At 49.1% G+C, this 26,371-nt stretch overlaps 1 protein-coding gene and 1 pseudogene across 1 annotated transcript in view; one reads left to right on the top strand and one right to left on the bottom strand.

Annotated features, from left to right (window-relative positions):
* Nucleotides 1–264: 264 nt before the first annotated feature.
* On the bottom strand, nucleotides 265–6,090 carry LOC119279668 (annotated as a pseudogene).
* A 19-nt stretch (nucleotides 6,091–6,109) lies between these two features.
* The window catches only part of LOC119277157 (pseudouridylate synthase 7 homolog), a 26,605-nt gene continuing 6,343 nt past the window's right edge, over nucleotides 6,110–26,371 (top strand). The window contains exons 1-13 of the mRNA XM_037558391.1: nucleotides 6,110–6,385; nucleotides 6,493–6,672; nucleotides 6,758–7,005; nucleotides 7,111–7,183; nucleotides 7,283–7,339; nucleotides 7,846–7,898; nucleotides 8,199–8,286; nucleotides 8,571–8,672; nucleotides 9,257–9,330; nucleotides 9,919–9,983; nucleotides 25,214–25,374; nucleotides 25,457–25,524; nucleotides 25,599–25,659. Of these exons, the coding sequence (XP_037414288.1) occupies nucleotides 6,110–6,385; nucleotides 6,493–6,672; nucleotides 6,758–7,005; nucleotides 7,111–7,183; nucleotides 7,283–7,339; nucleotides 7,846–7,898; nucleotides 8,199–8,286; nucleotides 8,571–8,672; nucleotides 9,257–9,330; nucleotides 9,919–9,983; nucleotides 25,214–25,374; nucleotides 25,457–25,524; nucleotides 25,599–25,659 (1,506 nt within the window). The remainder of the gene's footprint in view (nucleotides 6,386–6,492; nucleotides 6,673–6,757; nucleotides 7,006–7,110; nucleotides 7,184–7,282; nucleotides 7,340–7,845; nucleotides 7,899–8,198; nucleotides 8,287–8,570; nucleotides 8,673–9,256; nucleotides 9,331–9,918; nucleotides 9,984–25,213; nucleotides 25,375–25,456; nucleotides 25,525–25,598; nucleotides 25,660–26,371) is intronic.

Below are 26,371 nucleotides of genomic sequence, written 5' to 3'. Positions count from 1 at the left end.
CGGTCCGCCTTCTGAGTTTTTTTTTACAAAATTCGTACATGCACATAAAAGGAACATTTTCCATGAACGTACCGTACATTATACGTCATTCTTTGTTATTTTCTCAGTTTTTAATTTTTTTATTTCATTTTATTTCTTTTCTTCTTTGTCTTCTTTAATTCTTTCTTGGTTTTCGTCGATTTTCTTCGTTTTCCCTCGTTTCTTCAGGTTTCATATTTTTTTTCTTTTTTCCCACACATGTATAATTTTTTTACCAGCAATTCATCAGATCCTAACTGGCCATGTTATCAATTGTATGATCCCCATGAGCAGGATCGTCGGTGCCGTCAACCAGATCCTGCGTCTCAAGTTTACCATGGGCCTCTTCGAGAACCCCTATGCTGACCCTGCCTTGGCTAATCACCTAGGAAAGCAGTTGTCGAACAAACTCTAATGCTGAATTTGGTTGGCATGGTGATTCTGATCTCGGAAGTCTGAACTTCCTCTCAATTTTGGAATGTAGGAGCAGAGAGCTTTGGCAAGGGAGGTAGCAAGGAAGTCGCTGGTGCTCATGAAGAACGGCAAGATGCCGAGCGACGCGGCGCTGCCCAAGAAGTCGCGCCGACAAACCTGGCCTACCAGTGCAGCGGCTGGACCATTGAGTGGCATGGTGACATGGGTCACACAACTATACCACTATGGGCACCACCATCCTCGCTACTATGAAGGTGGTCGTGGACCCGACGATGGAGATGGTGTTCTCCGAGAACCCTCACGCGTAGTTCGTCAAGAACAGCGGCTTCTCCCATGCCATGGTGGCGGTGGGCGAGCACTCATACACGGAGACCAAGGGCGACAACCCGAACCTCCTAGCTAGTGGTTGAATCTTGGATTTTTTTTGGTGTTTATCTGATTAAATATATACTTATGCACATAGGAATGATTTTTTGGAAAAAATAAAGAGCAAACTATGAGGCAGCTACAGTTCAAATTTGACCCGGTTCCTACTAAATTGGCAGAAATTTGTCTTTTTTTGTGAGAGGTGGATCAAAACTTTTGACACCCAACCATTTAGTTAATTGTACATTAAATATGGTCTTGTGTTTTAAAAAATTGGTTTGGTCCAATTTTGCAACAAATATAATGTGGGTCCTTCACAAAAAAACTCATTTTGGGCACTCGAAAAATGGAAAATGAATTTTTTGTCCAAAGAAAATAAAAACTTCCTTAGGCAACGTTGTTTGCCATTCCAAGATTCACTCTTATGCACAATATTAGATCATTTTAAAAAACTATGCCATGAATGTGCCCATAAGATCAAAATCTCCTAAAATGTATGAGAAAACTATGGGGGTCTCCTCATGAGAAATAGTGGAATCATCATATAGAGAATATTGACAACATGACAAACAATGCATATTGGAAACTAGGTGGTCATGGCATGGCATATGAGATAAATGATGCAAAGGGAGCATATCAATATCATCACTAGAAAAACAAATGCCAATAACCATGGGCTTGTCATCGATGCCATATGTGCAAAATGGGTTTATTTTAATGACATGTGCATGATCACTACGATGAGATTGCAAATATGACATACGGGTGATCTCATGAATAACATATGACAAGTCAAGAGGATTATCAAACATGATGTGACCAAGAGAATTAGCACAAGAAATCCTATGTAACATGCCATCACAACTAATAGACTCCACATGACAATCATCAAACTCATCATAAATGGGTAGATCATCGCATGGGGAAATCATACTAGCATGAAGCATGGTAATAGGTGGATCAACATCATGGACACTCCGTGTGTATTGTCCTTGTACCACTTCTACTATGGTGAACTATACGTAGTTACTCTGACTAGATTTTCTTGATGCAAGTTTTCTAGACCAACTTTTGAAAGCCTGATGACCCACGACCATCTCGATGATAGTTATGATCACGTAATTTTGGGTTGATAAATTTGTTGATATATCAAAAAGATCTAGGGGTTGCCATATGAGTAGCTGAAGGAAAACAAATAAATTCTATGTTATATGCTCTTGGTTATACTCCACATGGCTGCAAGTATAATTCTTTGGCTTGGCTGATAGTTGAGCAGGAGCGCGTGCAGCTCCGTCCACGACGGGTGTCGCACACTTGTTTCCCGTGTCGCTGTACCGCCTGTTCTGGGTACATGTACGAGTCCATGTACAGATCATGGAATCGTCGGTGCTTTTGCCCTGTTTTCCATGGCGCGCGTGCAGCTCCGTCCATGGAATCGTCGGGCACTTTTTTCCCGTGTCGCCGTACCGCCCGTTCTGGGTACGTGTACTGGTTCATGTATGGATCGTCGAATCGTCGGTGTTTTTGCCTTGTTTTCCATGGCGTGCGTGCACCTCCGCCAGAAAAGAGTCTTGATAACTCACAAGTATACGGGATCAATCGTAGTCCTCTTGACAAGTAAGAGTGTTGAACTCAACGAGGAGCATAAAGAAATGACAAGCGGTTTTCAGTAAGGTATTATATGCATGCACTGAAATTATCGGTAACAGATAGTTTGATAGCAAGATAATTTGTAATGAGCAACAAGTAGTAATGGTAACAAAGGTGCAGCAAGGTAGCCAAATCCTTTTTGTAGCAAAGGACAGGCCAGAACGGTCTCTTATAGCAAGCAAAGCGTTCTTGAGGAACGGGGAGGCTCTTCGTTGCATCGAAACCCAAAAATTTATGCTTTACATGGTCTATCACCCGGCCGCCCTGCTAGCACCCTGACTTTTTCACCGACCTCAAAACCATATATGTTCATTTTCTAGTTTGAGCAACTTTATATTGCTAAACATGTCCAAATGAGCTCCAGATTGGTACACCAGCAAAAATGGTCTAAATATTGATCCAGGCCAAGTGGTGCATCAAGGAGAACAAGATAACATCATCTAATTCCCTCAAAATCATATATGTCCATTTTCTAATTTGAGCAACTTTACATTGCTAAACATGTCCAAATGAGCTCCAAGTTGGTAGACCTGCCAAAATGGTCTAAATATTGATCTAGGCCAAGTAGTGCATCAAGTAGAACAAGATAACATCATCTAATTCCCTCAAAACACCGCATGTGTTTCGTTTGACCACGTGTGGGCTCGAAGAGGCACCAAATTTATCGTCAGTGAGCCTGTTCCCGCGCTACCGCGCAGTTTACCGCGCAAGCTTCCCGCCCGGCTAGTTTGGCCACACATCGGCTAGAAGAGGGACAAATCATGTGCGTTTATTGGCAACAAGCTTTGTAAAAATGAAGTGTGTGGAATGACTTCGGTCATAAGTTTACCCGTGGGTGATGAGGTCAAAGTTACACAGGGGTGATGATGGACACTCGAGTGCGATCCTCATGCATGTGCGGAAGTGATGTGGCATGCGTAGACGCCCGTCTTGGTGCTCCGGGGTGTGGCCCCCCTCCATGGACGACACTGCCGCCATGACTTGAAGGGGAAACATGCGCGCCGGGTAGAACTGGAGGGAATCCAATGGTGGGTTGGGTCCAGACGGTGTTCCGGGGTGTTCCTATGGGCTGGGCTAACGCAACCAGGTCGAAGCGTCCACTGGTCAAAGCCCATCCGGCGATAGTCAAAGGGCTAGATCTCCTGGTCAACGGGGCTTTGGGGTGTAGCTATGCGACTGAAACATCGCACGGGTCCTCATGCAAGTGTAAAAGTGATGTGGCATGCGTAGCCCGTCTTGGTGCTCCTGGGTGTAGCCCCTCCACGTACGGCACTGCCGCCGTGACTTGGAGGGGGAATCGTGCGCGTCGGGTAGAACCGGAGGGAATCTAGTGGTGGGTTGGGTCCAGACCGTGTTCGGGTGTGTTCCTGTGGGCTGACCTAACGCAACCAAGTGGAAGCATCCACTGGTTAGATCCCATCCGGTGATAGTCAAATGGCTAGATCTCCTGGTCAACGGGGCTCCGGGAGAATGCGAGGACAATGTATAAGTCCATCTCCAATGGCTATCGAGCCATGGGGCCTCCCGCCACCTGATATCATCACCAGCTCTGGATCAAAGGGATGCTAGCTCGGATTAAAGACCTCCCCTTTCCTCGCCTTCCCCTCATCTCTGTACCTCACGAGCTTGTGGTGGGAGGAGATGTTGGTGAAGTTCTCTGGATGATCGAGGTCAGATGCAGAGAATGCCTTGGCCTTCTTGTACAAGGTAGTATGGGTCATGGCATAGAGGTTGTACACCTCTGGCACCTCCGTGTTATTGGGGCGCCCCTAGCACACACTAGACAAATGCCTAGCCGTGTGCGGCGCCCCTCCACCGTTTACACCCCCGGTCTGCTTAGGTGAAGCCCTACGGAGATCACTTCACCATTTGTGTGCAACACTACAGCCATGCGTGTGCGACTATACGGACGAGAGTGTGTAATTCCTCTGCCATGTGTGTGCGATTATGCCGACGAAAGTGTGCAACTCCACGACCGTGTGTGAGTTACTATGCCGACGAAAGTGTGCAGATATGTGATCGTGCGTGTGCGACCATGCCGTCGTGCATGTGCAACTCTCACAGTCATGCGAGAGCTACTATGCAGATGGTGCAATTTCAAGGTATGGTGAAAAGGGAGGAGGAGGAGCTGTACTCCGGGTTAATGACGGGGGCTTCCTAGCCAGTAAATGTCACTTCTTCCAATGGTTGCTGATCCTGAAGTGGCAGAGATCATGGCATGCAAGCGTGCTCTTTTGGTCGCAACGGAGATTAATGTAGAAAAGGTACATATGGAGCTGGACAGCCAGGCTCTCGTGCAAACCATAAATACTCCACAGAAGAATCTGTCTGCCTTAGAACCGTGGCTGGAGGAGATAAAGACCATGCTACAAAGCTTCGTCGATTTTAGAGTCTCGTGGGTTAGGTGTTCCGCCAATGTTGCCGCGCACAAATTAGCTAAGTTAGGGGTAGGAGAAAAACTTTGTAAAGTTTGGTTTCGATCGCCGCTAGAGTTTATTCTGGATGTGATCGCGGACGAGATTCCGAACTTCGTTTAAGTGAATATAAAGCGGCGACATCTATATCTATACCTACTAATAAAAGAAATAGGTATTCTTAGTCCGTCATGCTATTTTGTAGAAAATCCCTAATATTTTTGACATTAAACCCGTAGTACATATCAAATGTTTTTTAAAATACTCATATCTTTTAAACGTAACTCCAAATTTAACATATTTTATATGAAATTTGATTAGAAAAATATGTAGATTCTAAATATGACGTTATTTTACCTGTTAACAATTTAAAAAATACTATCTAGACTGCAATGTTAATCAACAATGCATTATCCGTCTTTTTTCATACCGGTATTGATTCAGATTGGGAATGAACACCTCAGCAAAATAAGAATTGGACATCAAATTGAAGATAAATTTGTTAGAGACACCAATAAATAAGGACATGCATGACAAGAAATAAAAGGACCAAATAAAGATGGGATGTCCGCTATAAAATAAATAAAAGAGAAAATGCAGAGGAGATCCGATGAAGATGAGATGTTGCGCTATTCTCCTATATATAAGAAAAAAAAGGAGAACATGCATGAAAAATGTAAAAAGGAGGCATGTATGACAAAAATAAAATAAAAGACAAGTTTGATAAGAAATAAATAGTGATGAAACAGGGTCCAATACCTATGACATGTATGGCAAGAAATAGTGATCAAATAGGGCGCAAGTACCTGCGTCAACATGAGACCTAAAAAAAGTTCTTTTCCAGACAAAAAAATGTCTTTTTATGATAAAATATCCTGTATCTTTTTAACAACCTCTTTAACTCTTCATGTATTTAAGAAATAACTACAAATTCTCAGATTATAGAATATATTTTGTAAATTAAGAACATGTGCTATTTTTTCTCCCGCTGCAACGCACCAGCCTTTTTGCTATATAGTTTACCTAAAAGAAAAAGAAGATATTTTTAACGGGCGGGAGCGACCGAGGGACCGGTGACCGCGCTATTGGGCTGCGGGCCGTCTACCGTGCGCGCGAGCGCCAGCACCAATTCCGGCGCCTCTCTTCTCCCTACAGAAACGGAGGCGGAGCGCGCGGCTGGCCGAATCACCTCCCCACCGCCGGCCATCCTCCCACTGCGCGTCCGAATGCGCTGCCGCCACTTCCTAACCCCCCTCCTCTCCCCCCTCTCCTTCGCAAAACCCCCTTCCCGCCCCCTCGCCAGCCGCGCCCGCGCCGTGGCCCAGCCGCCCTCCCAGCGCCGCGCCGCCCTCGCCGAGCCCGACGTCGGCATCTCCCAGTTCGCCTCCTCACTCCCCGGCTTCCGCGGCGCCCTCAAGCAGCGCTACTCCGACTTCATCGTCCACGAGGTCGCCCGCGACGGCACCCTCGTCCGTCTCACCTCCTTCGACCTCCCCGACGAGGTTTGTCTCTCAAGCTCCCTGTTGCTCCCCCGCATTGCTGCTTTCCGGATTCAGGAACCGGAGTCTGATCTCCGATGACATCGTTTCGGCTTTGTGCGCATTCGCAGCGTGCAGATACGGATGACGAGGCCGAAGCGGACCTCCCGCGCGCACTGGAATCGTTTCGGCTGCTCTGCGGTGACGCCGACTGTGAGGCGTTGAGGGGATTTCTGTCGAGGGTTTCAGAGGGTGATAGTGATGTCTCACCGATCATTCTCTCCCCTGACGCCGATAAGGCTCATCGCTTGGTGGGTTTGATTTTCCAGATATTGCGGTTAATTGGTTATGGTGGAAACTTGGATGTGAACTTGTCAAGTATTCGACATTTTCTAGGAGGTTCATGACTTCTTCAAGAGGAACTTCATCTTCTTGGTGACGGACACCGTTGAGCACAGCGATGGGGTCCAGAGGTGTATTAGGGTGCGGTTGAGGTCAGGGCCACGTGGCCGGAGGAATGTTGGTGAGAAAGCGAGCAATAGGACGGGCATAGGCAGTTCTGAACCTTCAGGCTGGAGAGATGACAGGCCATTTGATAGTAGAGGATCTATAACCTGGCCTTATCATCTTGGGAAGTTTCTCAGGTGATAGCATTACATACCATCCCATCATTTTTAATCTATGATATTTTAGTATTTATGCATAAGGATGCATAGGATCGCATATTTAGGTTGTAATTCATGCTACAGGTTTCATCTCTACAAAGAAAACAAGGACACCCAGGAGGCACTAAGAGTTATAGGAAAATTGTTAGGGCTTCGGGTGCCTGTTTGCCACTGTTTTCATCAAAATATTTGCAACTTCTCTTTTTGAGTTGCTGAATGTATTCACATATCCTCAAATTACCTGTATTATCCACAGCCACGATCTTTTAGGATTGCAGGGACAAAGGATAAACGTGCTATTACAACCCAGCAGGTCCTTATTTTCCACAGTAATTTATGCTGTCAATTCATGCACATATCAACCTTTTGAATTTCTTTCATTTATTTATTCGGACAATATGAGTTGTGATTCAATATAACAAGCATGGTGTCAAAATGGAAAGTACTCCCTCCGTCCCAAAATAAGTGTCTCAACTTTGTATTAGCTCTAGTACAAAGTTGTACTAAGTTTGAGACAGTTATTTTGGGACGGAGGGAGTATAATATTTTTCTCAGAAAAAAAGCTGACGCTATTGATTATTTTTCAAAAGACAAATATTTTAGTTTTTGTTGGGTTCATGATTTTTAATTCTCTTTCTTCTCATCAGGTAACACTTTTCAAGGTACATGCCAGTAGGTTGGCTGCTCTAAATAATAAACTCACTGGCATTAAAGTTGGAGATTTTAAGTAAGTGGTTATGTGTATCATCTCCTGTGCAGAACATTGATTTATGTCATTGACAATTCAGTAACTGATTACCTTTTTCTAGTTATGTAAAGGAGGGCCTTGTTCTTGGTCAACTCATGGGAAACCGATTTACAATTACCTTAAGGTGCATGTTTTCTTTGTGATGGCACTATACATCAATGCTATAATGAATTTGTTTGACCTTCTGCAATATAAACAGTGCACAGCCACACAGGCTGTGACACACGCTGTAACACAAGTCGGGTGGATATGCCGTGACACAATGTTACGCTAATTCACGATGATTACAATTTACAAAGAATTGCATAATTTGTTGCCTTTGTTGTGTACTATGATCTTAGATTCCCGTCATGACCTTATTGTTTTTATTTTCAACTACAAAGTGATTAGAGAATCCACGCTTTCCATTGCTGTTATCTGTCAGGAGTGTTATCGCAGAATCAGAAGACATGATTAAGGTAGCTGTTGATGGATTGATAAAAAGTGGGTTTATCAATTACTACGGTCTGCAGGTACAAGAAATATACCCTCTTATTTCTTTTACCTCTTCAAGCTTTTTTGCCACTGTCTCTGACGTAAAACATTTTATTTGTATCGTGTTTCTAGCGTTTTGGTAGTGCTTCAGTACCAACTCATCTCGTTGGTGCTGCTTTGCTTAGAGGAGAGTGGAGAAGTGCTGTTAGCTTGATTCTTGATCCAAGGGAAGGAGATATCCTTGATTATTTTTGCTGTTTTACAACTAGAAACTTTAATATGTAGTGCTCGGATTTGTTCAACTTAACTTAGCTGCGTACAGGGTGATGACATGAATGGGGTGAGGGAACATTACAAGGAACATGGTGATATTGATGTGGCAATTAGGAATTTTCCTCGGCGTCTCATAGCAGAGAGGGCTATCGTAAGTTTATTTTGTCTTCCTTCTCTTGGATTATATATCGTTACATCTGAGCATTTTTATTGTCCCATCACATTTGCTGGTTATCGTTGTAATGTTCTGTTGGTGCTTATAAAGTCTATTTATCCGTAGCAAGTGAGATTGATGTGCCCACACAATGTTGAATCTGTGATATGAGGACTTGTGATGCTATGGACCAACAGAAAGCAAGATGATGTCACAGAATGATAATGCAAGCTTATATATTTGTCTATCTGGTGCCCAGAATTTGACATTGACTTGATTTTAGTAGATGTTGTATGAAAGTGTAACTACAAAATGGAGAAAGCTTACCAACTTACTCTGGATGAGGTTATAAACTAGAAATTATTACGTTGATCTCTTTATTCAAATATATTAATTACTCCCTCCGATCCAAAATAAGTGTCACAGTTTTTAACTAACCTTAGTTCAAAACTGTGACAGTTATTATGAATCGGAGGGAGTACTAAATAAATTATAACAGGGAATATAGATTTCCTATTCTCTATTTTATCATTTTAATTTGACAATGGAACCCTTATATTTGTGCTTTCTGTCATTTTCAGCTTCAGCGTTTGAAGAAGTACCCTGGCAACTATCTACAAGCACTAATGGCTATACCTAGAGCACTGAGACTGATGTATGTTCTATTGCACGATCTAAGTTTTGAGTGTATCTCATGATCTTAAATTGGAATATAGCATCTGTGATGGCCGTAGAGTTTTTTTCCTAGAGAATCCACCATGCCTGCAAAGTAGTTACTCTTTTCTGGGTGGCAGCATTTTGGCTCCTGTGAGCACATGCTCCTGGACAAACTGTAAAAACTTAAACAATATGTAAATAATAAAAGCAATATGTTTTTTTTTGATAACACACATGTTCGTGGCTTGTATCTTCTTGCAAAGTTTCACGAAAAAATGACATATATTTTGCTCTAACAAAAAAAGAAAACCTGGTGCTCTCAAAAGGCAATTTTTAAGCGTCAAATATGTTTTTCGGGACAGGCCACAAAACCAGTCTTTTACCTCATGAAAAGTTTTATATAGGACATGGACATGTAAATGTATTTTTTTTTCAGTTTTTGTACATCAAGATTGTCATTTATCACCCCTGGAGCATATGCTCTTGGGAGCCGATTTGTATATCCGCTCTGTTCTTACTTACGATGAAGTCTTAAGTTCTACACATCTACATCTACTGATTAAGCGGTGTTGACTATTCTACACAGGTATGTACATAGTTACCAGAGTTATCTATGGAACCATGCTGCGAGTATGAGAGCTGGAATGTATGGTCAGTATACTTTGTGCTTCTGTGGCTCACTAGCTTTTGATATGATTAGTTTCATTATTTTGAGACAAGTACTGGAGACTTTCTGCTGTTAAGTATTATAGTACAACAACAACAACAACAACAACAACAACAACAACAACAATAACAACAACAACAACAATAACAACAACAACAAAGCCTTTAGTCCCAAACAAGTTGGGGTAGGCTAAAGGTGAAACCCATAAGATCTCGCGACCAACTCATGGCTCTGGCACATGGATAGCAAGCTTCCACGCACCCTTGTCTATAGCTAGTTCTTTGGTGATACTCCAATCCTTCAGGTCTCTATTAACGGACTCCTCCCATGTCAAATTCGGTCTACCCCGACCTCTCTTGACATACTCCGCACGCTTTAGCCGTCCGCTATGCACCGGAGCTCCTGGTGGCCTACGCTGAATATGCCCAAACCATCTCAGACGATGTTGGACAAGCTTCTCTTCAATTGGTCCTACCCCAACTATATCTCGTATATCATCATTCCGGACTTGATCCTTCCTCGTGTGGCCACACATCCATCTCAACATACGCATCTCCGCCACACCTAACTGTTGAACATGTCGCCTTTTAGTTGGCCAACACTCAGCGCCATATAACATTGCGGGTCGATCCGCCGTCCTGTAGAACCTGCCTTTAAGCTTTTGTGGCACTCTCTTGTCATAGAGAATGCCAGAAGCTTTGCGGCACTTCATCTATCCGGCTTTGATTCGATGGTTCACATCTAATCTACCCCAGCTTTATAACTTTTTATAAGATGTTTTTAGAGTCTATGGTAGGACTAGGGTTCCTACCTGGTCTACTCCTTAGGTTATAAGGGCAGAACAATGGAGGTCGGGGGCGAGGGCGCGAGCTCCGGCGCCGTCGCGAGGGAGGAGGAGGGAGGCGGCGGCTGATGTGAGGCAGCTAGGGTTAGGGGTCCGGCTCCTCTGGGAGCTGGGCAATAATAATTCTGTTTATTGCTTAATCTCGAAAAGGTGTTTTACAACTAATATTTATAACCTCGAAACAAATAGCCTAAGATAACTTGTGGGCCAAGCCCCTAACTACTGCCCGGTGGGCCTCCTCCGGTTATAAGCTAAACCGGTCATAACATCTCTCCCCGCCTGCGCAAACAGCTCGTCCTCGAGCTGAAAGTCTGGATAGTGGTGGCGGAAGTCGTCACGCGGCTCCCAAGTAGCCTCCTCCACCGGAAGGCCCGCCCACTGGATCAAAACGAACCACACCCCGCGACGGAGCTTCGCCTTCAACACCTTCTCTGGCTCCGGAAGAAGACGTCAGTCGGCAGTCGGAGGAAGCGCGGGTGGAGCCGCCGGTGGCTCTCCACGAAAAGGCTTGAGCAGCCCCACATGGAACACGTCGTGGATGCGAGCGCCGGCCGGAAGCTGAAGGCGATAGGCCACCTACCCGATGCGCTCCAAGACGGCGAAGGACCCAGCGTAGCAAGGACCGAGCTTGCGCCTCATGCGCGGGTCTAGTGACTGCGTAGAGCGGTGGAGAAGACGCAGCCACACCCAATCACCCACCGCGAACTCTGCCTCGCGGTGGTGGTCGTCATAGTAATGCTTGGCCAGCTGCTGGGCCTGAAGTAGACGCTGACGTACCTCAGCAAGCATCTCGTCACGAGTGCGAATAAGGTCGCCCGTGGCCTCCGCCCGAGCCGTCGCAAGATAGGCGGAGGCGGCCAACCGTAGACCACCTCAAATGGTGTCGTACGCAGGGCGGAGTGATAGGAGGTGTTGTAGCAGTACTCCGCCCACGCGAGCCAATCCACCCAAGCTCGAGGGCGATCACCTGTAAGACAGCGTAAATACATGGCAATCACCTTGTTAACCACCTCAAATTGGCCGTCCGTCTGGGGGTGGAAGGCCATGCTCAAGCGGAGCTTGACGCCCGCCATCCTGAAGAGGTCGCGCCAGACATGGCCCGTGAACACCGTGTCCCGATCACTGACGATCGAAGAGGGAAAACCGTGAAGACGGACGATATCGTCGAAGAAGGCACGGGCCACGGACGCGGCGGTATATGGATGCACCAGCGCGATGAAGTGAGCATACTTGGAGAAGTGGTCGACCACAGTGAGAATGACCGATTTGCCGCCCACCTTGGGAAGGCCCTCGATGAAATCCATGGAGATATCTACCCAGACCTGAGACGACACGTCCAAAGGCTGAAGCAGACCAGCCGGCCGTAATGTCTCCGTCTTGTTGCGCTGGCACGTCATGCAAGACCGCACCCAGTCACGGACCAAGGCGCGATCACTAGGAATGTAGAGGTCGGCGCATAGACGATGGAGGGTTTTCTGCACACCCTCATGGCCAACCGAGTGGGCTAGCAGCAAGACTTGGTGACGGAGATCATCATGCGCCGGTACGAAGACGCGGCGCCCATGGAGGAGCAGGCCGTCGGTGAAGCGCCAACGCTCCTCCAGGTCGCCGGCAGCCAGCTACTGCTGAAGGAGGACGGCGTCGGCAGCGGTTCCCGTTGCCCGGCGAATGTTGGCGGAGAGGCCAAAGGTCGGCCCTGAGCGGATGCACAGCGCCATCCCCTTGGAGTCGCCGCCGGTGGAGTCGAGGTCGGTGTCGCGGCGGGACAAGGCGTCAGCCACGGTGTTAAGACGACCCGGGCGGTACTCGATGGAGAAGTCGAAGCCGAAGAGCTTGCTAATCCACTGGTGCTGCGGCACGGTCGAGAGCCTCTGGTCCAGCAAGAACTTGAGACTGTAGTGGTCTATGCGAATCTGGAAAGATCGGCCCCATAGATAGGGCCGCCAATGGCGCACCACCTGCACCAAGCCAATGAGCTCCCGCTCGTACGCCGCGAGCTTGAGATGGCGCGAAGCGAAGGGCCGGCTGAAGAAGGCGAGAGGACCATCGCCCTGATGAAGCACAGCGCCGAACCCCGCACCCGAGGCGTCACAGTCCACCACGAATGGGCGGTCAAAGTCCGGCATCTGAAGAACGGGCCCTGTCGTGAGGGCCCCCTTGAGGGCCTCAAATGCCGCCGTCGCCTCCTCGTCCCATGCGAAGGCGTCGCGGCGCAGCAAACGCGTGAGCGGCGAAGCAATGAGGCCGAACTCCCGGATGAACTTCCGGTAGTATCCAGCGAGGCCGAGAAAACCGCGAAGAGCCAACAGAGAATGCGGCGTCGGCCAGGCGGCGACGGCCGCCACCTTGTCGGCGTCCATAGCAACCCCGTCGGCCGAGATGACGCGGCCCAGGTAGGCAACCGAAGGCGTCTCGAATGAGCACTTCGAGCGCTTAAGATGAAGATGGTGCGCCCGAAGCTCGTTGAAGACGATGGTGACGTGCTGGAGGTGCTTTGGCCAAGACGCGTTGTAGATCAGAATATCATCAAAGAAAACGAGCACGAACCGACGTAAGTAGGGCCGGAGGACGTCGTTCATTAGAGCATGGAAGGTCGCCGGGGCGTTGGTGAGGCCAAAGGGCATCACCAAGAACTCGAAGTGGCCGTGGTGAGTCCGAAACGCCGTCTTGGCGATGTCATTTGGGTGCATGCGCACCTGGTGGTACCCCGACCGGAGGTCGAGCTTGGTGAAGAAGCGCGCCCAGTGTAGCTCATCCAGGAGCTCATCGACCACCGGAATAGGGAATTTGCCCTTAAGGGTGACAGCATTAAGGGCACGGTAGTCGATGCAGAAACGCCACGTGTCGTCCGACTTGCGGACAAGAAGCACTTGCGCGGTAAATGGCGAGGTGGAGAGCCTGATGATGCCCGCCGCGAGCATGAGTGCACACTGCCGCTCCAACTCGTCCTTCTGCAGCTGCGAATAGCGGTAAGGACGCACCGCCACCGGCGCGGAGCCCGACAGGAGATGTATACGGTGATCATACGCCCGGGCGGGTGGAAGACCCTGCGGCTCGGTGAAGAGGTCACCGTGCTGCTGCAGAAGGTTCTCCAAGAGCAGGTGCTCGGCCTCGGCGGTGGTCGCGGCCAGCTGAAGTGGCGGGGCGGGCGCGGCGCCCCCAATGCCGCCCCACCGAACGCGGCGGCCCAGCCGCCAGAAAGTCACCGTCAGCGCGTCGAAGTCCCAAAGAATGGGACCAAGAGTCCGCAGGAAGTCGACGCCAAGGATGAAGTCGAAGCAGCCCAAGTCGATGCCCGCACAGGTGATGGAGAAGTGTTCTTCGCCGATGGTGATGGGTACGTCCCGTGCGAGGCCATGACACCGGAGGCGATCGCCGTTGGCCACTATGACCCGAAGTTGCTCCCCGCCCGTCGACTGAAGCGCTAAGTGACGCATGGTAGCCTCGGGCAGGAAGTTACGGTTGGAGCCTGTATCCACCAAGGCCACCAAGTGCTCGCCGCGGATCGTCACCGGCAAGAGCATGGTCCGCTCGTCACGGATCCCGGCGAGTGCGTGGAGAGAGACCACGAGGGCCGTCGCCGAGGCAGCCGCGGGTGCGCCCTTAGCCGCCACTGGGTGTGGTAGTGCCGCGGCCCCGTCGGCCAGGGTGTCCTCGGTGAAGTCGACCGTCTCCAAGTAGAAGAGGCACAGACACACATGGGTCGGCGTATAGGGTTCCTCACAGTTAAAGCAGAGGCCCTGGCGCCGCCGCTCCATCTGCTCCGCCGGAGAGAGACGATGGAACGGTCGCGTCGCGGCCGAGGTAGTGGGCGCCGGTGTAGCCGGGGGTGGCCGGCCTGGTGCGGGTGGCGGGCGGCCGGTCTGCTGGCCTCCTCGGGCCGGGATGGCCGGCAGCATGGCCTGGGCGTGAGCCTCAAAGGCCCGGGTGTAATACATGGCCGTCTGGAGGTCCTGAGGTCCGCGAAGCTCCACGTCGACGCGAATGTGATCCGGAAGGCCACCCACAAAGAGGTCGGCGCGCTGCTGCGCGGTCACGCCCGACGCATGGCACGCCAAGGCCTGGAAGCGGTCGGCGAAGTCCTGCACCGTAGAGGTGAAAGGAAGGCGGCCGAGCTCCGCCAGGCGGCTCCCGCGAACCGGGGGCCCAAAGCGGAGGAGGAAGAGCTCGCGGAAGCGCTCCCAAGGAGGCATGGCGCCCTCGTCCTGCTCGAGAGCGTAGTACCATGTCTGTGCGGCGCCGCGGAGGTGATAAGAGGCGAGCCAGGTACGTTCCGATGCGAGGGTGCGCTGCCCGCGAAAGAACTGGTCGCACTGGTTGAGCCAGTTGAGGGGGTCCTCCGTGCCATCATAAGTGGCGAAGTCGATCTTGGCCAACCGCGGCGGTGTCTGTGTCGGGCCGCCGTGCCGAACTGGCTCGGAGGAGCGGAACAGCGAGGCGGGGGGCGCCTGGTCGGAGTACTCCGGGTGGTGGCCGGCGGAGCCGGATGGCCCGGTCAAACAACGGAGGTCGGGGGCGAGGGCGCGAGCTCCGGCGCGACGGCGCCGTCGCGAGGGAGGAGGAGGGAGGTGGCGGCTGATGTGAGGCAGCTAGGGTTAGGGGTCCGGCTCCTCTGGGAGCCGGGCAATAATAATTCTGTTTATTGCTTAATCTCGAAAAGGTGTTTTACAACTAATATTTATAACCTCGAAACAAATAGCCTAAGATAACTTGTGGGCCAAGCCCCTAACTACTGCCCGGTGGGCCTCCTCCGGTTATAAGCTAAACCGGTCATAACAGTCTATGACAGTGTCAAAAAACGTCTTATAGTAAGTTACAGAGGGAGTACATCGTATTGCGTAGCATACTAATGTAGGAGTTCTACTGGATGAAAATCAGCTCATACTTACAAAGCAATAAATAAATCCTTAGTTGCAGAATTGTCTTGGCATTGCGATATTTTTGAAAGACTTTATCAAGTAAGTGTACTTTAAGTAAACCAGAGGTATCAATGCTATCACCTGGACAAGAAAATTTAATCATGTTTAACTCAATCATATGGAAGTCGAAAACTATACGTCTACACCCAATACTTTCGGTGCACTTTTTGTGTGGAAACAACAGAGCACTAGTGAATATAAAAAATATGAAGTATAAATAGTTTCAATAGTACAATAGAAAAGATCTATGCTTCCATAGGACCCAGTAGAAATCCAGAAACAGGATACCAAGATAATCAGTTAAGCAATACCCAACCACTCAGTTATGGTGAATGATCTAGTGTAGCGACTATATGAGGTGTGAATAGTAGATTATAAAGTTCTATCTGAAAATTGGTAAATTTAATAGATTCACTTTAGGTGATCAAGTTACCCTAAGTATGAATCTACAAATAGGAATAATTTGCAAGAACGTGGAAAGTAAAGAGCAAGTTGTAGAGATAATTGCACACATAGTTTTCCCAAAGTTCCGATCGTTGCCGCTAAGTCCTACCAGGACCCTTGGTGCCTCGTCCAAGAGTCTAGGCACCAACTCCTAGCTCCTCTCAGTCTCTTCAGCCTTGTTTATAAAGCGTCCTGCTTGAGATGCTTAAGCGGTAAGGCATCCAAGAGTCTTGCAAAGAAAGTATGTACATATTGTGCATGCAATGTAATTAGTTCGAGATGTCAAATCTCGGTTGGTGCCCATGAGGTTGATAGTACCTTTTTGGTTAGGCACAACAATATTATGATTTCAAAGGTATTTTGATGCCAAATGTGGAGGATCAAATACACATTCAAGCCCACCTGTATTTTCGCCAATTTGCTTCTAACCCATGCTTGACAAGTAAATAGACTGAAAGTCACCTTGTGCTTGACCAAACTCTTAAGTGTGAGGAAGGCCGTGGTGAAACGAGTGGCTGCAGGTCTAAAAAATCTAGCCCGCCTAAGCCTTCCTCATTAGGCTAAGAATTCCCCCATGCCTATATATGAAAGTTGTGACACATTTGGCCCGTGCAATAGGTTTCTTAAATGCCTTCATATTCTCTATATCTTCCAACATCGTGTCCAAGCAATGACATGCACACGGACTCCAATATAGTGCAGGGATCCTCAACTCTAGAAGGTGGCCAACTGCCTTGTAGCTAGCACCATTATCGGTGACAATTTGGACAACATTTTCTTTCCCAGCTTTCTCAATTCTCTTTTCTAGCAAACCAGCGATCATTTGAGCATCATGTGATTTACTTGAGGCATCAAGCCTCCAAGAAGAAAGGGCCCTCCAGACTGTTAACAAGGAAGTTAATCAAGTGCCGGCCCCTTCTATCTGACCAGCCATCCGACATGAGTACCCATATTCTTTTCATGCTGCCTAGTGTTGCATCCATATGGTGCTAACAGACTTTCATCTGCAAGATCTCCAGGCGTTCTTTGCAGCATGGCAAATAATTGGCTTGGAACTATTGGTGGCAGCAGCAGCTCTTATTTCTTTTGGCTATTGTCCCTGAGCTTGGCTTAGCAATGGGGACATTTGTTGTTGTATGTGAGTCCATGTTCCAATCTAGTCCATAAGGCCCAGGCCCATGCCATGCCACTGACCTAGAAGAGGAGCCAAACGATCTCATGCGCCGCTTTACACCAGATCGAGTAGCTGCCTGGCACATCGCTCTCTCGAACTACATGGTATCAGACGCTGAGGGCGAGGGAGGAAGGCGACTGCAGCTGCAGGAGGAGCTACAGTAGAGGCGTGGCGAGGCGGAATCAGCGGCGAAGAGAGGTGACTGTGCGCGAGGAGCTGGCGGAGCTGCGTGGGTGCTGCACGACGCCGACGGAGGAGAACCGGCGGCTGCAGGAGGAGTTGCGGTTGTGCGGCAGAGGAGGAAGAGGAGGCGCATCTCGTCCTCTCTTCCTCGATCTGGAACTGGAACACGGCGAGCAGGAGCTGAAGTGTTGTGCTGCTGGAGCTATTTCCTGCCTCGTTGACATTCTGGGTATTTTTCAGCAAGAAGTGTTGTGCTGCTTGCTGTTGGCGGTGTGACTGTATATTGTGCTGTTCCTGGAGGCTGCTGCTTCCTGAAGCTGCTCGTTGCTGCTGTTGATTCCGTTGATTGGAGAAAGAGGAGGTCCCGTGCTGCTGCTGCTGGTATTGCTGGCTAGCTTGGTGCTGGTGCATGTAGTAGAGGTTCTCACAGCTAAGTGAGTAGCTGAAATGAGTGATCCTGGTGGTGTTTTGGCTGTGGTGTTCTGGCTGCTGATTGCAGAGGAAGGAGGCAACACTGGAGGTGGCATAGCTAGGAAAAGACGAGGTGGAGGCTGTCATGGGGAGTGATATTACTTCTGTGCTGGAGCAACTTGTGTAGCTCATGACTGTGAAAGCTGCCGAGGGTTCATCTCCTGCAGGTGGCGGAACTGTTGTGCCTCAAGCTGGTCAGGGATTCAAGCTGGAGCTCATGCCAATTTATTTAAGGAGTCGATGCGGGCCTTGTTGATCTTGAAGACAAAGGGACCGAAGGGGTTTGTTCTTGGTGTTGAAGTGTATATGTGGACTGCCAAGCCTTTTTCATCAGTTGGGACTTTTGGTTGCGTTGGCTAGTGCATGAAGCTTAACATAGTATCAGAGCCCAAGGTCTTGAGTTCAAATCCCGGCATTCGCAATTTATCCAGAAAATTATTGCCCCCCCTTTGTGTCCACGTATAGGCCTTGAGTCATACCTCTGAGTCTATCCAAGTGTTGACTTCACATGTGAGAGGGGGTGTTGAAGTGTATGTGGATTTTTTTTGGAACTTGAGGACAGTCGGAAAGGCCCTCACTGACTTATAAATTAGAGAAGGATCAAACACTTACATATGTACAAGTGTATATGTGGATTGCCTAGCCCTTTTCATCAGTTCGGACTTTTGGTCCAAAAAATTATTGCTCCCCCTTTGTGTCCACGTATAGGCCTTAAGTCATACCTCTGAGTCTATCCAAGTGTTGACTTCCCGCATCACACGTGAGAGGGGGTGTCGAAGTGTATATGTGGATTTTTTTTGAAACTTGAGGACAGTGGGAAAGGCCCTCACTGACTTATAAATTAGAAAAAGATCAAACAGTTACATATGTACAAGTGTATATGTGGATTGCCTAGCCCTTTCCATCAGTTTGGACTTTTGGTTGCGTTGGCTAGTGCATGAAGCTTAACATGGTATCAGAGCCTAAGGTCTTGAGTTCAAGTCCCGACTTTTGCAATTTATTCAAAAATTGTTGCTGCCCCCCTTTGTGTCCACGTATATGCCTCTATTGAGCCATATCTCTGAGTCTATTTACGTGTTGACTTCCCGCGTCACACATGAGAGGGGGTGTTGAAGTATATATGTGGATTGCCTAACTATTTACACCAGTTCGGACTTTTGCTTGCGTTGGCTAGTGCATGAAGCTTAACACTTGGAACGGTTGGAGAACCGGCTGACAAGCTGAGCTCAGAATAGAAGAAGTGGAATGTTACTGACTCAGTGATATTGGCTTGGATGTTGAACTCACTGATTCTAGTCATTGAAGTGTCTCTTGAGAAATCGCTGAATGCTTCTGCTGTGTGAAGCCTAATATGCATGAGGTATTCCAGTAAGGGATACCTGATGCTCATGTCTCAAATTGAAGACAAGACCCATGCTATTCGTCAAGGTGACAAAAGTGTGACGGTGTATGTGACTGAGCTGCATCACCTTTGGGCGGATCTGCATTATTGTGACCCCCTTGAGCTTCCACATGTAGAGTCCATGGAGATTGCCAGGAGATGGGTTGAGCGCAGGCGGGTGATGCAGTTTCTAAAGGGTCTAGATCAAGGTTTTGGGAGCAGGCATGTTGCGCTGCTACATCAACCGATGCTTGTGTCCCTTGATGAGGCCATTGCTGTTCTCAAATGTTTGCTCAGTTCCTTGTTAGACTACACTGTTAGCTCGAGCTATTCTCATGGAACTACTCTGGTCAAGCCTCATCTGTTGCATGCACGTGCCATGCAATGTGCCGCCTCACCCACGTAGATAGGATCAGCTGGTATTTTGTTTATACACGCGTGTGTGTATTCTTCTCTCTCTCTCTCTCTCTCTCTCTCTCTCTCTCTCTCTCTCTCTCTCCTTAATCACCCCATCAAGGATGAATACACTATGATGCATCATTACCCTTACTCTCTCTCTATCATGGTATCAGTTTGATCCATCTCTGTCGCTTCCGCTATGGCCTCTGAGGTTGCCGTCGCCGGAGCTTCCTCGCCTACGACCGCTCCCTCCTTTCCAATGGCATCTACTCCTCTTCCCACCCCTTCCCATGCACTGTCCTCTTCACCCTTGACGGTGGTCACCGCCGCCCTTCCCCTCCAGACTGCGCCGCCTGTCGCGAGCTTCTATCCCACGTTGGACATGAAAGTCGGCAAGTATTCGGTCTGGCGCGACCTTATGTTGGAGACGATCGACTAGTACGACGTCACCGACCACATCTCTCTTGATTCAACGACCACCGTGGCGGCGTGGCGTGGTCAACAAAGCTGTCAAGAAGTGGTTCTATGAGACGATGAGCACGGAGCTCGTTGGCTTCATCATCGATCGGAAGGCCACCGCCTTTGGATCTGGTCGTCTATTGAGGCTCTGTTCCTCAACAATCACCGCTCCCTGCAGTTCTACCTCAAGTCCGAGCTGCATGGGATCCGCTAGGGCGACTCTTCCATCTCCACCTTCAACGCCCATCTGAAAGCTGCCGTTGATTGGCTGCGGAACGTTGACAAGACGGTGGACCATGACGAGCTCGTCCTCCAACTTCGCCGCATCAACAAAGACCAGCACCAGATGACGGTGAAGATCATCGAGAAGTCCCCCACGCCCTTGGCATTTGATATCAATGTGGGCATGTTCTTGTAGGACGAGATGACTTCCGGCGCCGACTTCTCCGGCTCCTAAGCGCCCTCGTTGTCCACAACCGGCCACCTGTTCCCTCCCCGCCTCCTGGTGGCGACTCGGGCAGCCACACCAGGCTGCGTGGTTCGGGCTTCAGCGACGGCAAGCTCGGGTCTCCATCTCCGAATCAGGGCAATAACAAGCACTGCTGTTTCACCAACAATGACGGCTACCAGGGCGCCTGCAACTTCGCCCCCACCCCCCGTGGACTAGCCACGTCTACGCCTAGCCCATCGCGAAGGCGTAGACGTGTCCAGTCCACGGGGGCTGGGAGTTGGAAGCGCCCTGGTAGCCGTTGTTGTTTGTGAAACGGCAGCGCTTGTTGTTGCCCTGGTAAGGCGGTGGAGATCCAAGCTTGCCGCTGCCGGAGCCCGGGCCAGGCGGCCTGGTGTGGCTGCCCAAGACGCCACCAGGAGGCGGGCGGGAACAAGTGGCCGGTTGTGGACAGTGAGGGCGCCGTGGGAGCCGGAGAAGTCGGCGCCAGAAGTCATATCGTCCTGCAAGAACATGACCACAACGATGTCAAATGCTAGGAGCGTGGGGGACTTCTCGATGATCCTTGCCGTCATCTGGTCCCGGTCTTTGTTGATGTCGCGAACAAGTTGGATGGCGAGCTCGTCATCGTCCACCGGCTTGCCGACGTTTCACAACCCATCAACGACGGTTTTGAGACGGGCACGGAAGGTCAAGGCGGAAGAGTCGCCCTGGCGGATCCCGTGCTGGGAGTGGCGATTGTTAAGGAATAGGGCCTCAGTATCTTTGGCATCGCCACCTTGGCCACCCCGGTGCTGCCACCTACTCCAATAAAAGATTTCCCCAATGTAACAAAGATTTAGCTTGTGGTAGTCTTGCCGTGCCTGTCAACTTGGCAAGCATGTCCGCTTGCCTTTTTCTCCTTCCTGTAGTTCAACTAATACCGCGTTTGAACACATGCATTGTGATCTTTGGACCGCCCCCATCTCTTTGATCATTGTTGATTGCACTAAGTACCATCGGACATTCCCTCTTACACTAAAATCCGATGTGCATGCAGTTTTCCGTTCCTTTCATGCTCTTGTTCACACTCATTTTCATCATACCATTATCACGTTTCAATGTGACAACAACGGGGAATTCGACAATGCTAGCAACCATGACTTTTTGCTCCCTTTTGGCATGATCATGCGCTTTTCTTGCCCCTACACATCCCCGCAAAATGGCACCGTCGAGCGTGCCATCCGCTCAACTAATGTCGTTCTACGCACACTACTTACTCAGGCATGCATGCCGCCACGTTATTGGGTTGACTCCCTTGGTGTCGCTACGGATCTTCTGAACCTACCTCCCACCAAATCTCTCTTGCGATCCACCCCCATAAGGCTCTCTTCTCCCAACCTCCTACATATGATCATCTTAGGGTTTTTGGGTGTATGTTTTCCAAATACGTCTGCTACCGCACCTCACAAATTGGCACCATGGTCCATGGTCTGCCTTTTCTTAGGTTATCCCAGGTGATCACAAAGGCTTATTGTTGCCTTTAACCTCTTCATGCATCGCGTACACATCTCTCGGCATGTGATCTTCGATGAGAACATGTTCCCCTTCGCTAGCCATCCTTCCTTAAGCCTCACCATCAGTGATCTCTTTCTTGATCTCCTTGTTGGCCCGTCTCTCGTTGACAGACAACTCATCCCAATTTTCCCTGCCATGGCAGCCAGATCGCCCGCCCTGCCTCCCTCCTGAAACCCTGCCATGGCAGCCCAAATGCCCGACCCTAACCATGGCAGTCGTTTCCAACCCACCTGCCACCACTCCAAACCCACCTGCCGTGGCAGGCGATCTATCTGCCGCCACACCTGACCCTCACACCTCACCTGCTTTGGCTACCACTGCTGCGTCCTCTCCTGCTACCGCCTCTTTTGCCTCGTCGACGATTGATCCCGACTCCTCTAGTTCGACCACGCCTCCGCGATCCTTACCGTCCCACGCCTTCGCTAACCAACCTCCTAACAACCCTCACACTATGTGTTACTCGTGCCAAGACTGGTTTCCATCTACCCTCCCAAAAACTCAAGCTTCTTGTCGACGCTCCCACGATCTCTCCTCTCCCACGTACCTACCGAGCCGCTCTTGTTGATCCTAATTGGGCCGGTGCCATGACTGGCGAGTACGAGGTGCTCCTTCAGAACGACACTTGGTCGCTTGTCCCATGTCTTGCCCATGTACGTGTGGTCAGCGGTAAGTGGGTTTTTTTGCATCAAGTATCATTTCGATGGAACCCTTCCCGTTATAAAGCCTCATGGGTGGTTCGTGGTTTCTCTCATACCGAGGGCATCGACTATGACGAGTCTTTCCTGCTTGTTATCAAACCCAACACTATTCGAATTGTTCTTTCTCCTGCCATCTCCGCTTCTTGGCCTATTCATTGGCTAGATGTCAAAAACACCTTTCTCCATGGAATTTAGCCGAGACCGTCTACTGCCAGTAGCCCTTGGGTCGAGGATCCTGCTGCGCCTTCCCATGTTTGTCTGCTCCGTAAATCTCTCTATGGCCTTAAACAGGCCTGTGTGCCTAGTTCACTCGCTTCGCCACATTCGTCGCCACCATTGGTTTCACCGCTTCTAAGTGCAATGCCTCCTTATTTGTCTACAAATCCTCTGGACACACTGCCTATCTCCTTTTTTATGTAGACGATATCATTCTCACTGCATCCACCCCTGTATTCCTTCGTTACGTTATTTCCCTTTGACAAGAGTTTGCCATGACCGATCTTGGTTCTCCCTCGCACTTCCTTGGAGTTTCTGTCACACGCTCCTCTTCTCTTTCTCTCTCAGCGGTAGTACGCGCTTGACATTATCCAGCATACCGGGATATCCGATTGTCATATCGTTCGCACCCCCATTGATTTCGGGTCAGCAATATGATGGACATCGAGGTGATGGTGGTCCTCGCCTCGGGCCGGGATGAAGTTCTCTGCCTGTGGTGGCGACATGGCTAGATTCGGCTAGTGGGGGTGGTGGCACAACATGGGTGGTCGACTTCCCCCCTTTTGCTCGTACAATTGGGTGCAGTGGCTTGTGGTGACCTACAGTTCAGTGTCGGAGGCTCAACGCGAGATGCATCATTGACCGTCTGATGGTGGCAAGGGCGACCCAGGAAGGAAGGCAGGATGCCTTCTGGCTTGTCGACACCGAGATTCGGAGGAGCCAGATGTGTCATGTCGGCGGCCATAGCCCTCGGGGGTGGCCGGGTGGCTGCGGTGCAGCCGGAGGCTACCGACCGTTCCCTGCTCGCTTCAGGTCAGTTGGGCCATCGCCCGGCCATGGGTTTGTTTTAGTGTTGGAAGGACGGGCCTTCTACCCTTTACTGGTCGGCCTTCTACCCGGTTGTTCTCGTCTTCATGCCGTGGTGGCATTGGAGGGGTGGTCTCAGATGCCGGTGCGGCAACCCTGGTGGTGGGAGTCGGGATGCTCATGGGCGGGGCGCATGGCTCAGGTGTGGAATGGCGGCCATAGCCGCATGCGCGCGGCCTGATGGCCGGTGCTCGGCAATCGAGGGTTGTTTTAGAGGCGGAGAGCGTGCCGGGGAGTAATACCTGTCTGGCTTGGACCAGGCCGAAAGCGGCGTCGTCCGCGGGTGCTATCCCCTTCATGATGATGCCGTCGTGGTTCTCTCCTTTCGTTAGCACCGGGTGAAAACCATGATCCTTTTGTGTTGGGCGGCGGCGGTGCTCCGGTGTCGTTCCCTTCCTGAAGGCGCCCTCTTGGAGTCCATGGTTCGTCGGGCGCAGCGTCATCTCTTCGTGACGCCTGTCATGGTTGAGAACTCCGATAGCTTCAAGCGGGGCTCTAATTGTTCTAGTAAATATGTACGTGCAATGCACGCTAATATTAGGCAGTATATTAATTGCATAAAGATAATAGGTAACATATCATTTTTTGTGTTAATTATGTGATTAGTGCCGACGGTGATATTTGGTATGATATTAATTGCACGTTAAACATGTTGAGCGCTCACCATTGGAGCAATCTGGGTCGTTGGGTTGACCTTATTTGATGGCCGAGATTAATTGGATCTGCCCCTTAGGGTCTTTTTACATAGGTATAGATTCTTTTGTTGGCTTGCAGTGGGTTGGGGTGGTGTAGCTGTTCTTGTGCACTGTTGTATCCTGTCTTGCGTTTGTGTTGTGGTGTCGAGTTATATGGTTGTTGCTTTATCTATAAATGGGGGCACGAGCCTTTTCAGTAAATGTTTTGCTTAGTTTGCGGCTTGCCCAGGCTCCATATTTTTCCTAGCTCCTCCATCAGATGCAACCATTCATTCAAAATCTGATTATTGCAAGGCACACTAGCCTCTTCCTCCATATTAATTTTTTGGTGCATTTAGTGACCCAATATGCATTTTGTTGCACTATACTTATTCAGGGTGTTGAAAGTTTGTTTTCATTTTTCAAAGCTTCCACCTACTCTTTTTTTTGTCTTTATATGCTAATGGGTAAACATCACAGGTTTATCAGGGGTCATAGAAGGTGACTTGGTTTACAAAAAAGAATGTCTTGGAGAAGGAACTGTAACACATGCTTCAAAAAATAATGATGACCACACCAACGCATCTGAAATGGACATATTTGCTGAAACACTTCCGGAAGAAACGATCCAGTCTGTCAAGGTTTACTATATTTACACAGAGTGAAAACTTGTGCATGAGAGCTGCTGTTTGTGGAATTCCCTTTCATACACTTCTCTTGTAGATAGCTGATTCTGAAGATTTATTGAAGGCAGTGTACACACTCGAGGATGTTGTCCTTCCTTTGCCTGGGTGATGAGCATTTGCTGTATGTTCTTTGTTATACAGTTGATTCATAGTGTTATGCTTACTTTTTCCATGTGCAGCTCAGAAACATTGTTTCCTGGAAATGAAGTTGCTGGCATTTACCATGAAATAGCTAACAAGGTAATGCTATCTTTACCGTGAATTTTATCGAATAATGTGCTTTTAAGTTCTTAAGTTCTTTTTTGCTACCAAACTATAGGGCGTAGATGTGTAATATTGGATTAGTTTCCCTCTTTTTTGTAGTACATTTTTAATTGCTACCCATGTGTTCTGTGCACCTTACCTGAGTACTCCCTCCATTTGAGATTCGTAGGCGATAATTTCTGATTTGATTTTCTATTTTACATGGCATGTGCTTCTACCAAAGCATCTAGTGTAATTACTGCCTTCCCATTATGCCCTTCTTTGATTTTCTTTAAAAGCTGCAGAATGAAGTTGCCAACCAATCACGCTAACACCAAGCTTTTCGTTTTGGCAATAAATACAGCTGCATGCAATCACTCTTGTCCAAGGCTATATTTTCATTGTGATCTTTGTTGCTTTCTATTATTAGCTGGTTTTGTTGATCTTTGTATCTATACTAGAATGGTGGAGGCTAAGTAATTTCTTATGTTTGGATTTATGAAGTTTGTTTTGTTGAAATGAGACACACATATCTCCCTTTTTACAGAGATATTATCTGTAAGATTGGAGCACAAACCTATTTGTCAGACAACTGTAAAGAGATAGCTTCAAGCCTTAAATAGGGTTTCCCTCCGCCGCCGCCGCCCTCCCCCGCTCCCGCCGCCGCCGCCCTCCCCCGCTCCCGCCGCCCCCGGCCGCCGGCGGGCGC

Source organism: Triticum dicoccoides, chromosome 3B, assembly GCF_002162155.2.
Source record: "Triticum dicoccoides isolate Atlit2015 ecotype Zavitan chromosome 3B, WEW_v2.0, whole genome shotgun sequence".
Lineage (NCBI taxonomy): Eukaryota > Viridiplantae > Streptophyta > Magnoliopsida > Poales > Poaceae > Triticum > Triticum dicoccoides.
This window is presented reverse-complemented; position numbering and strand designations above follow the sequence as displayed.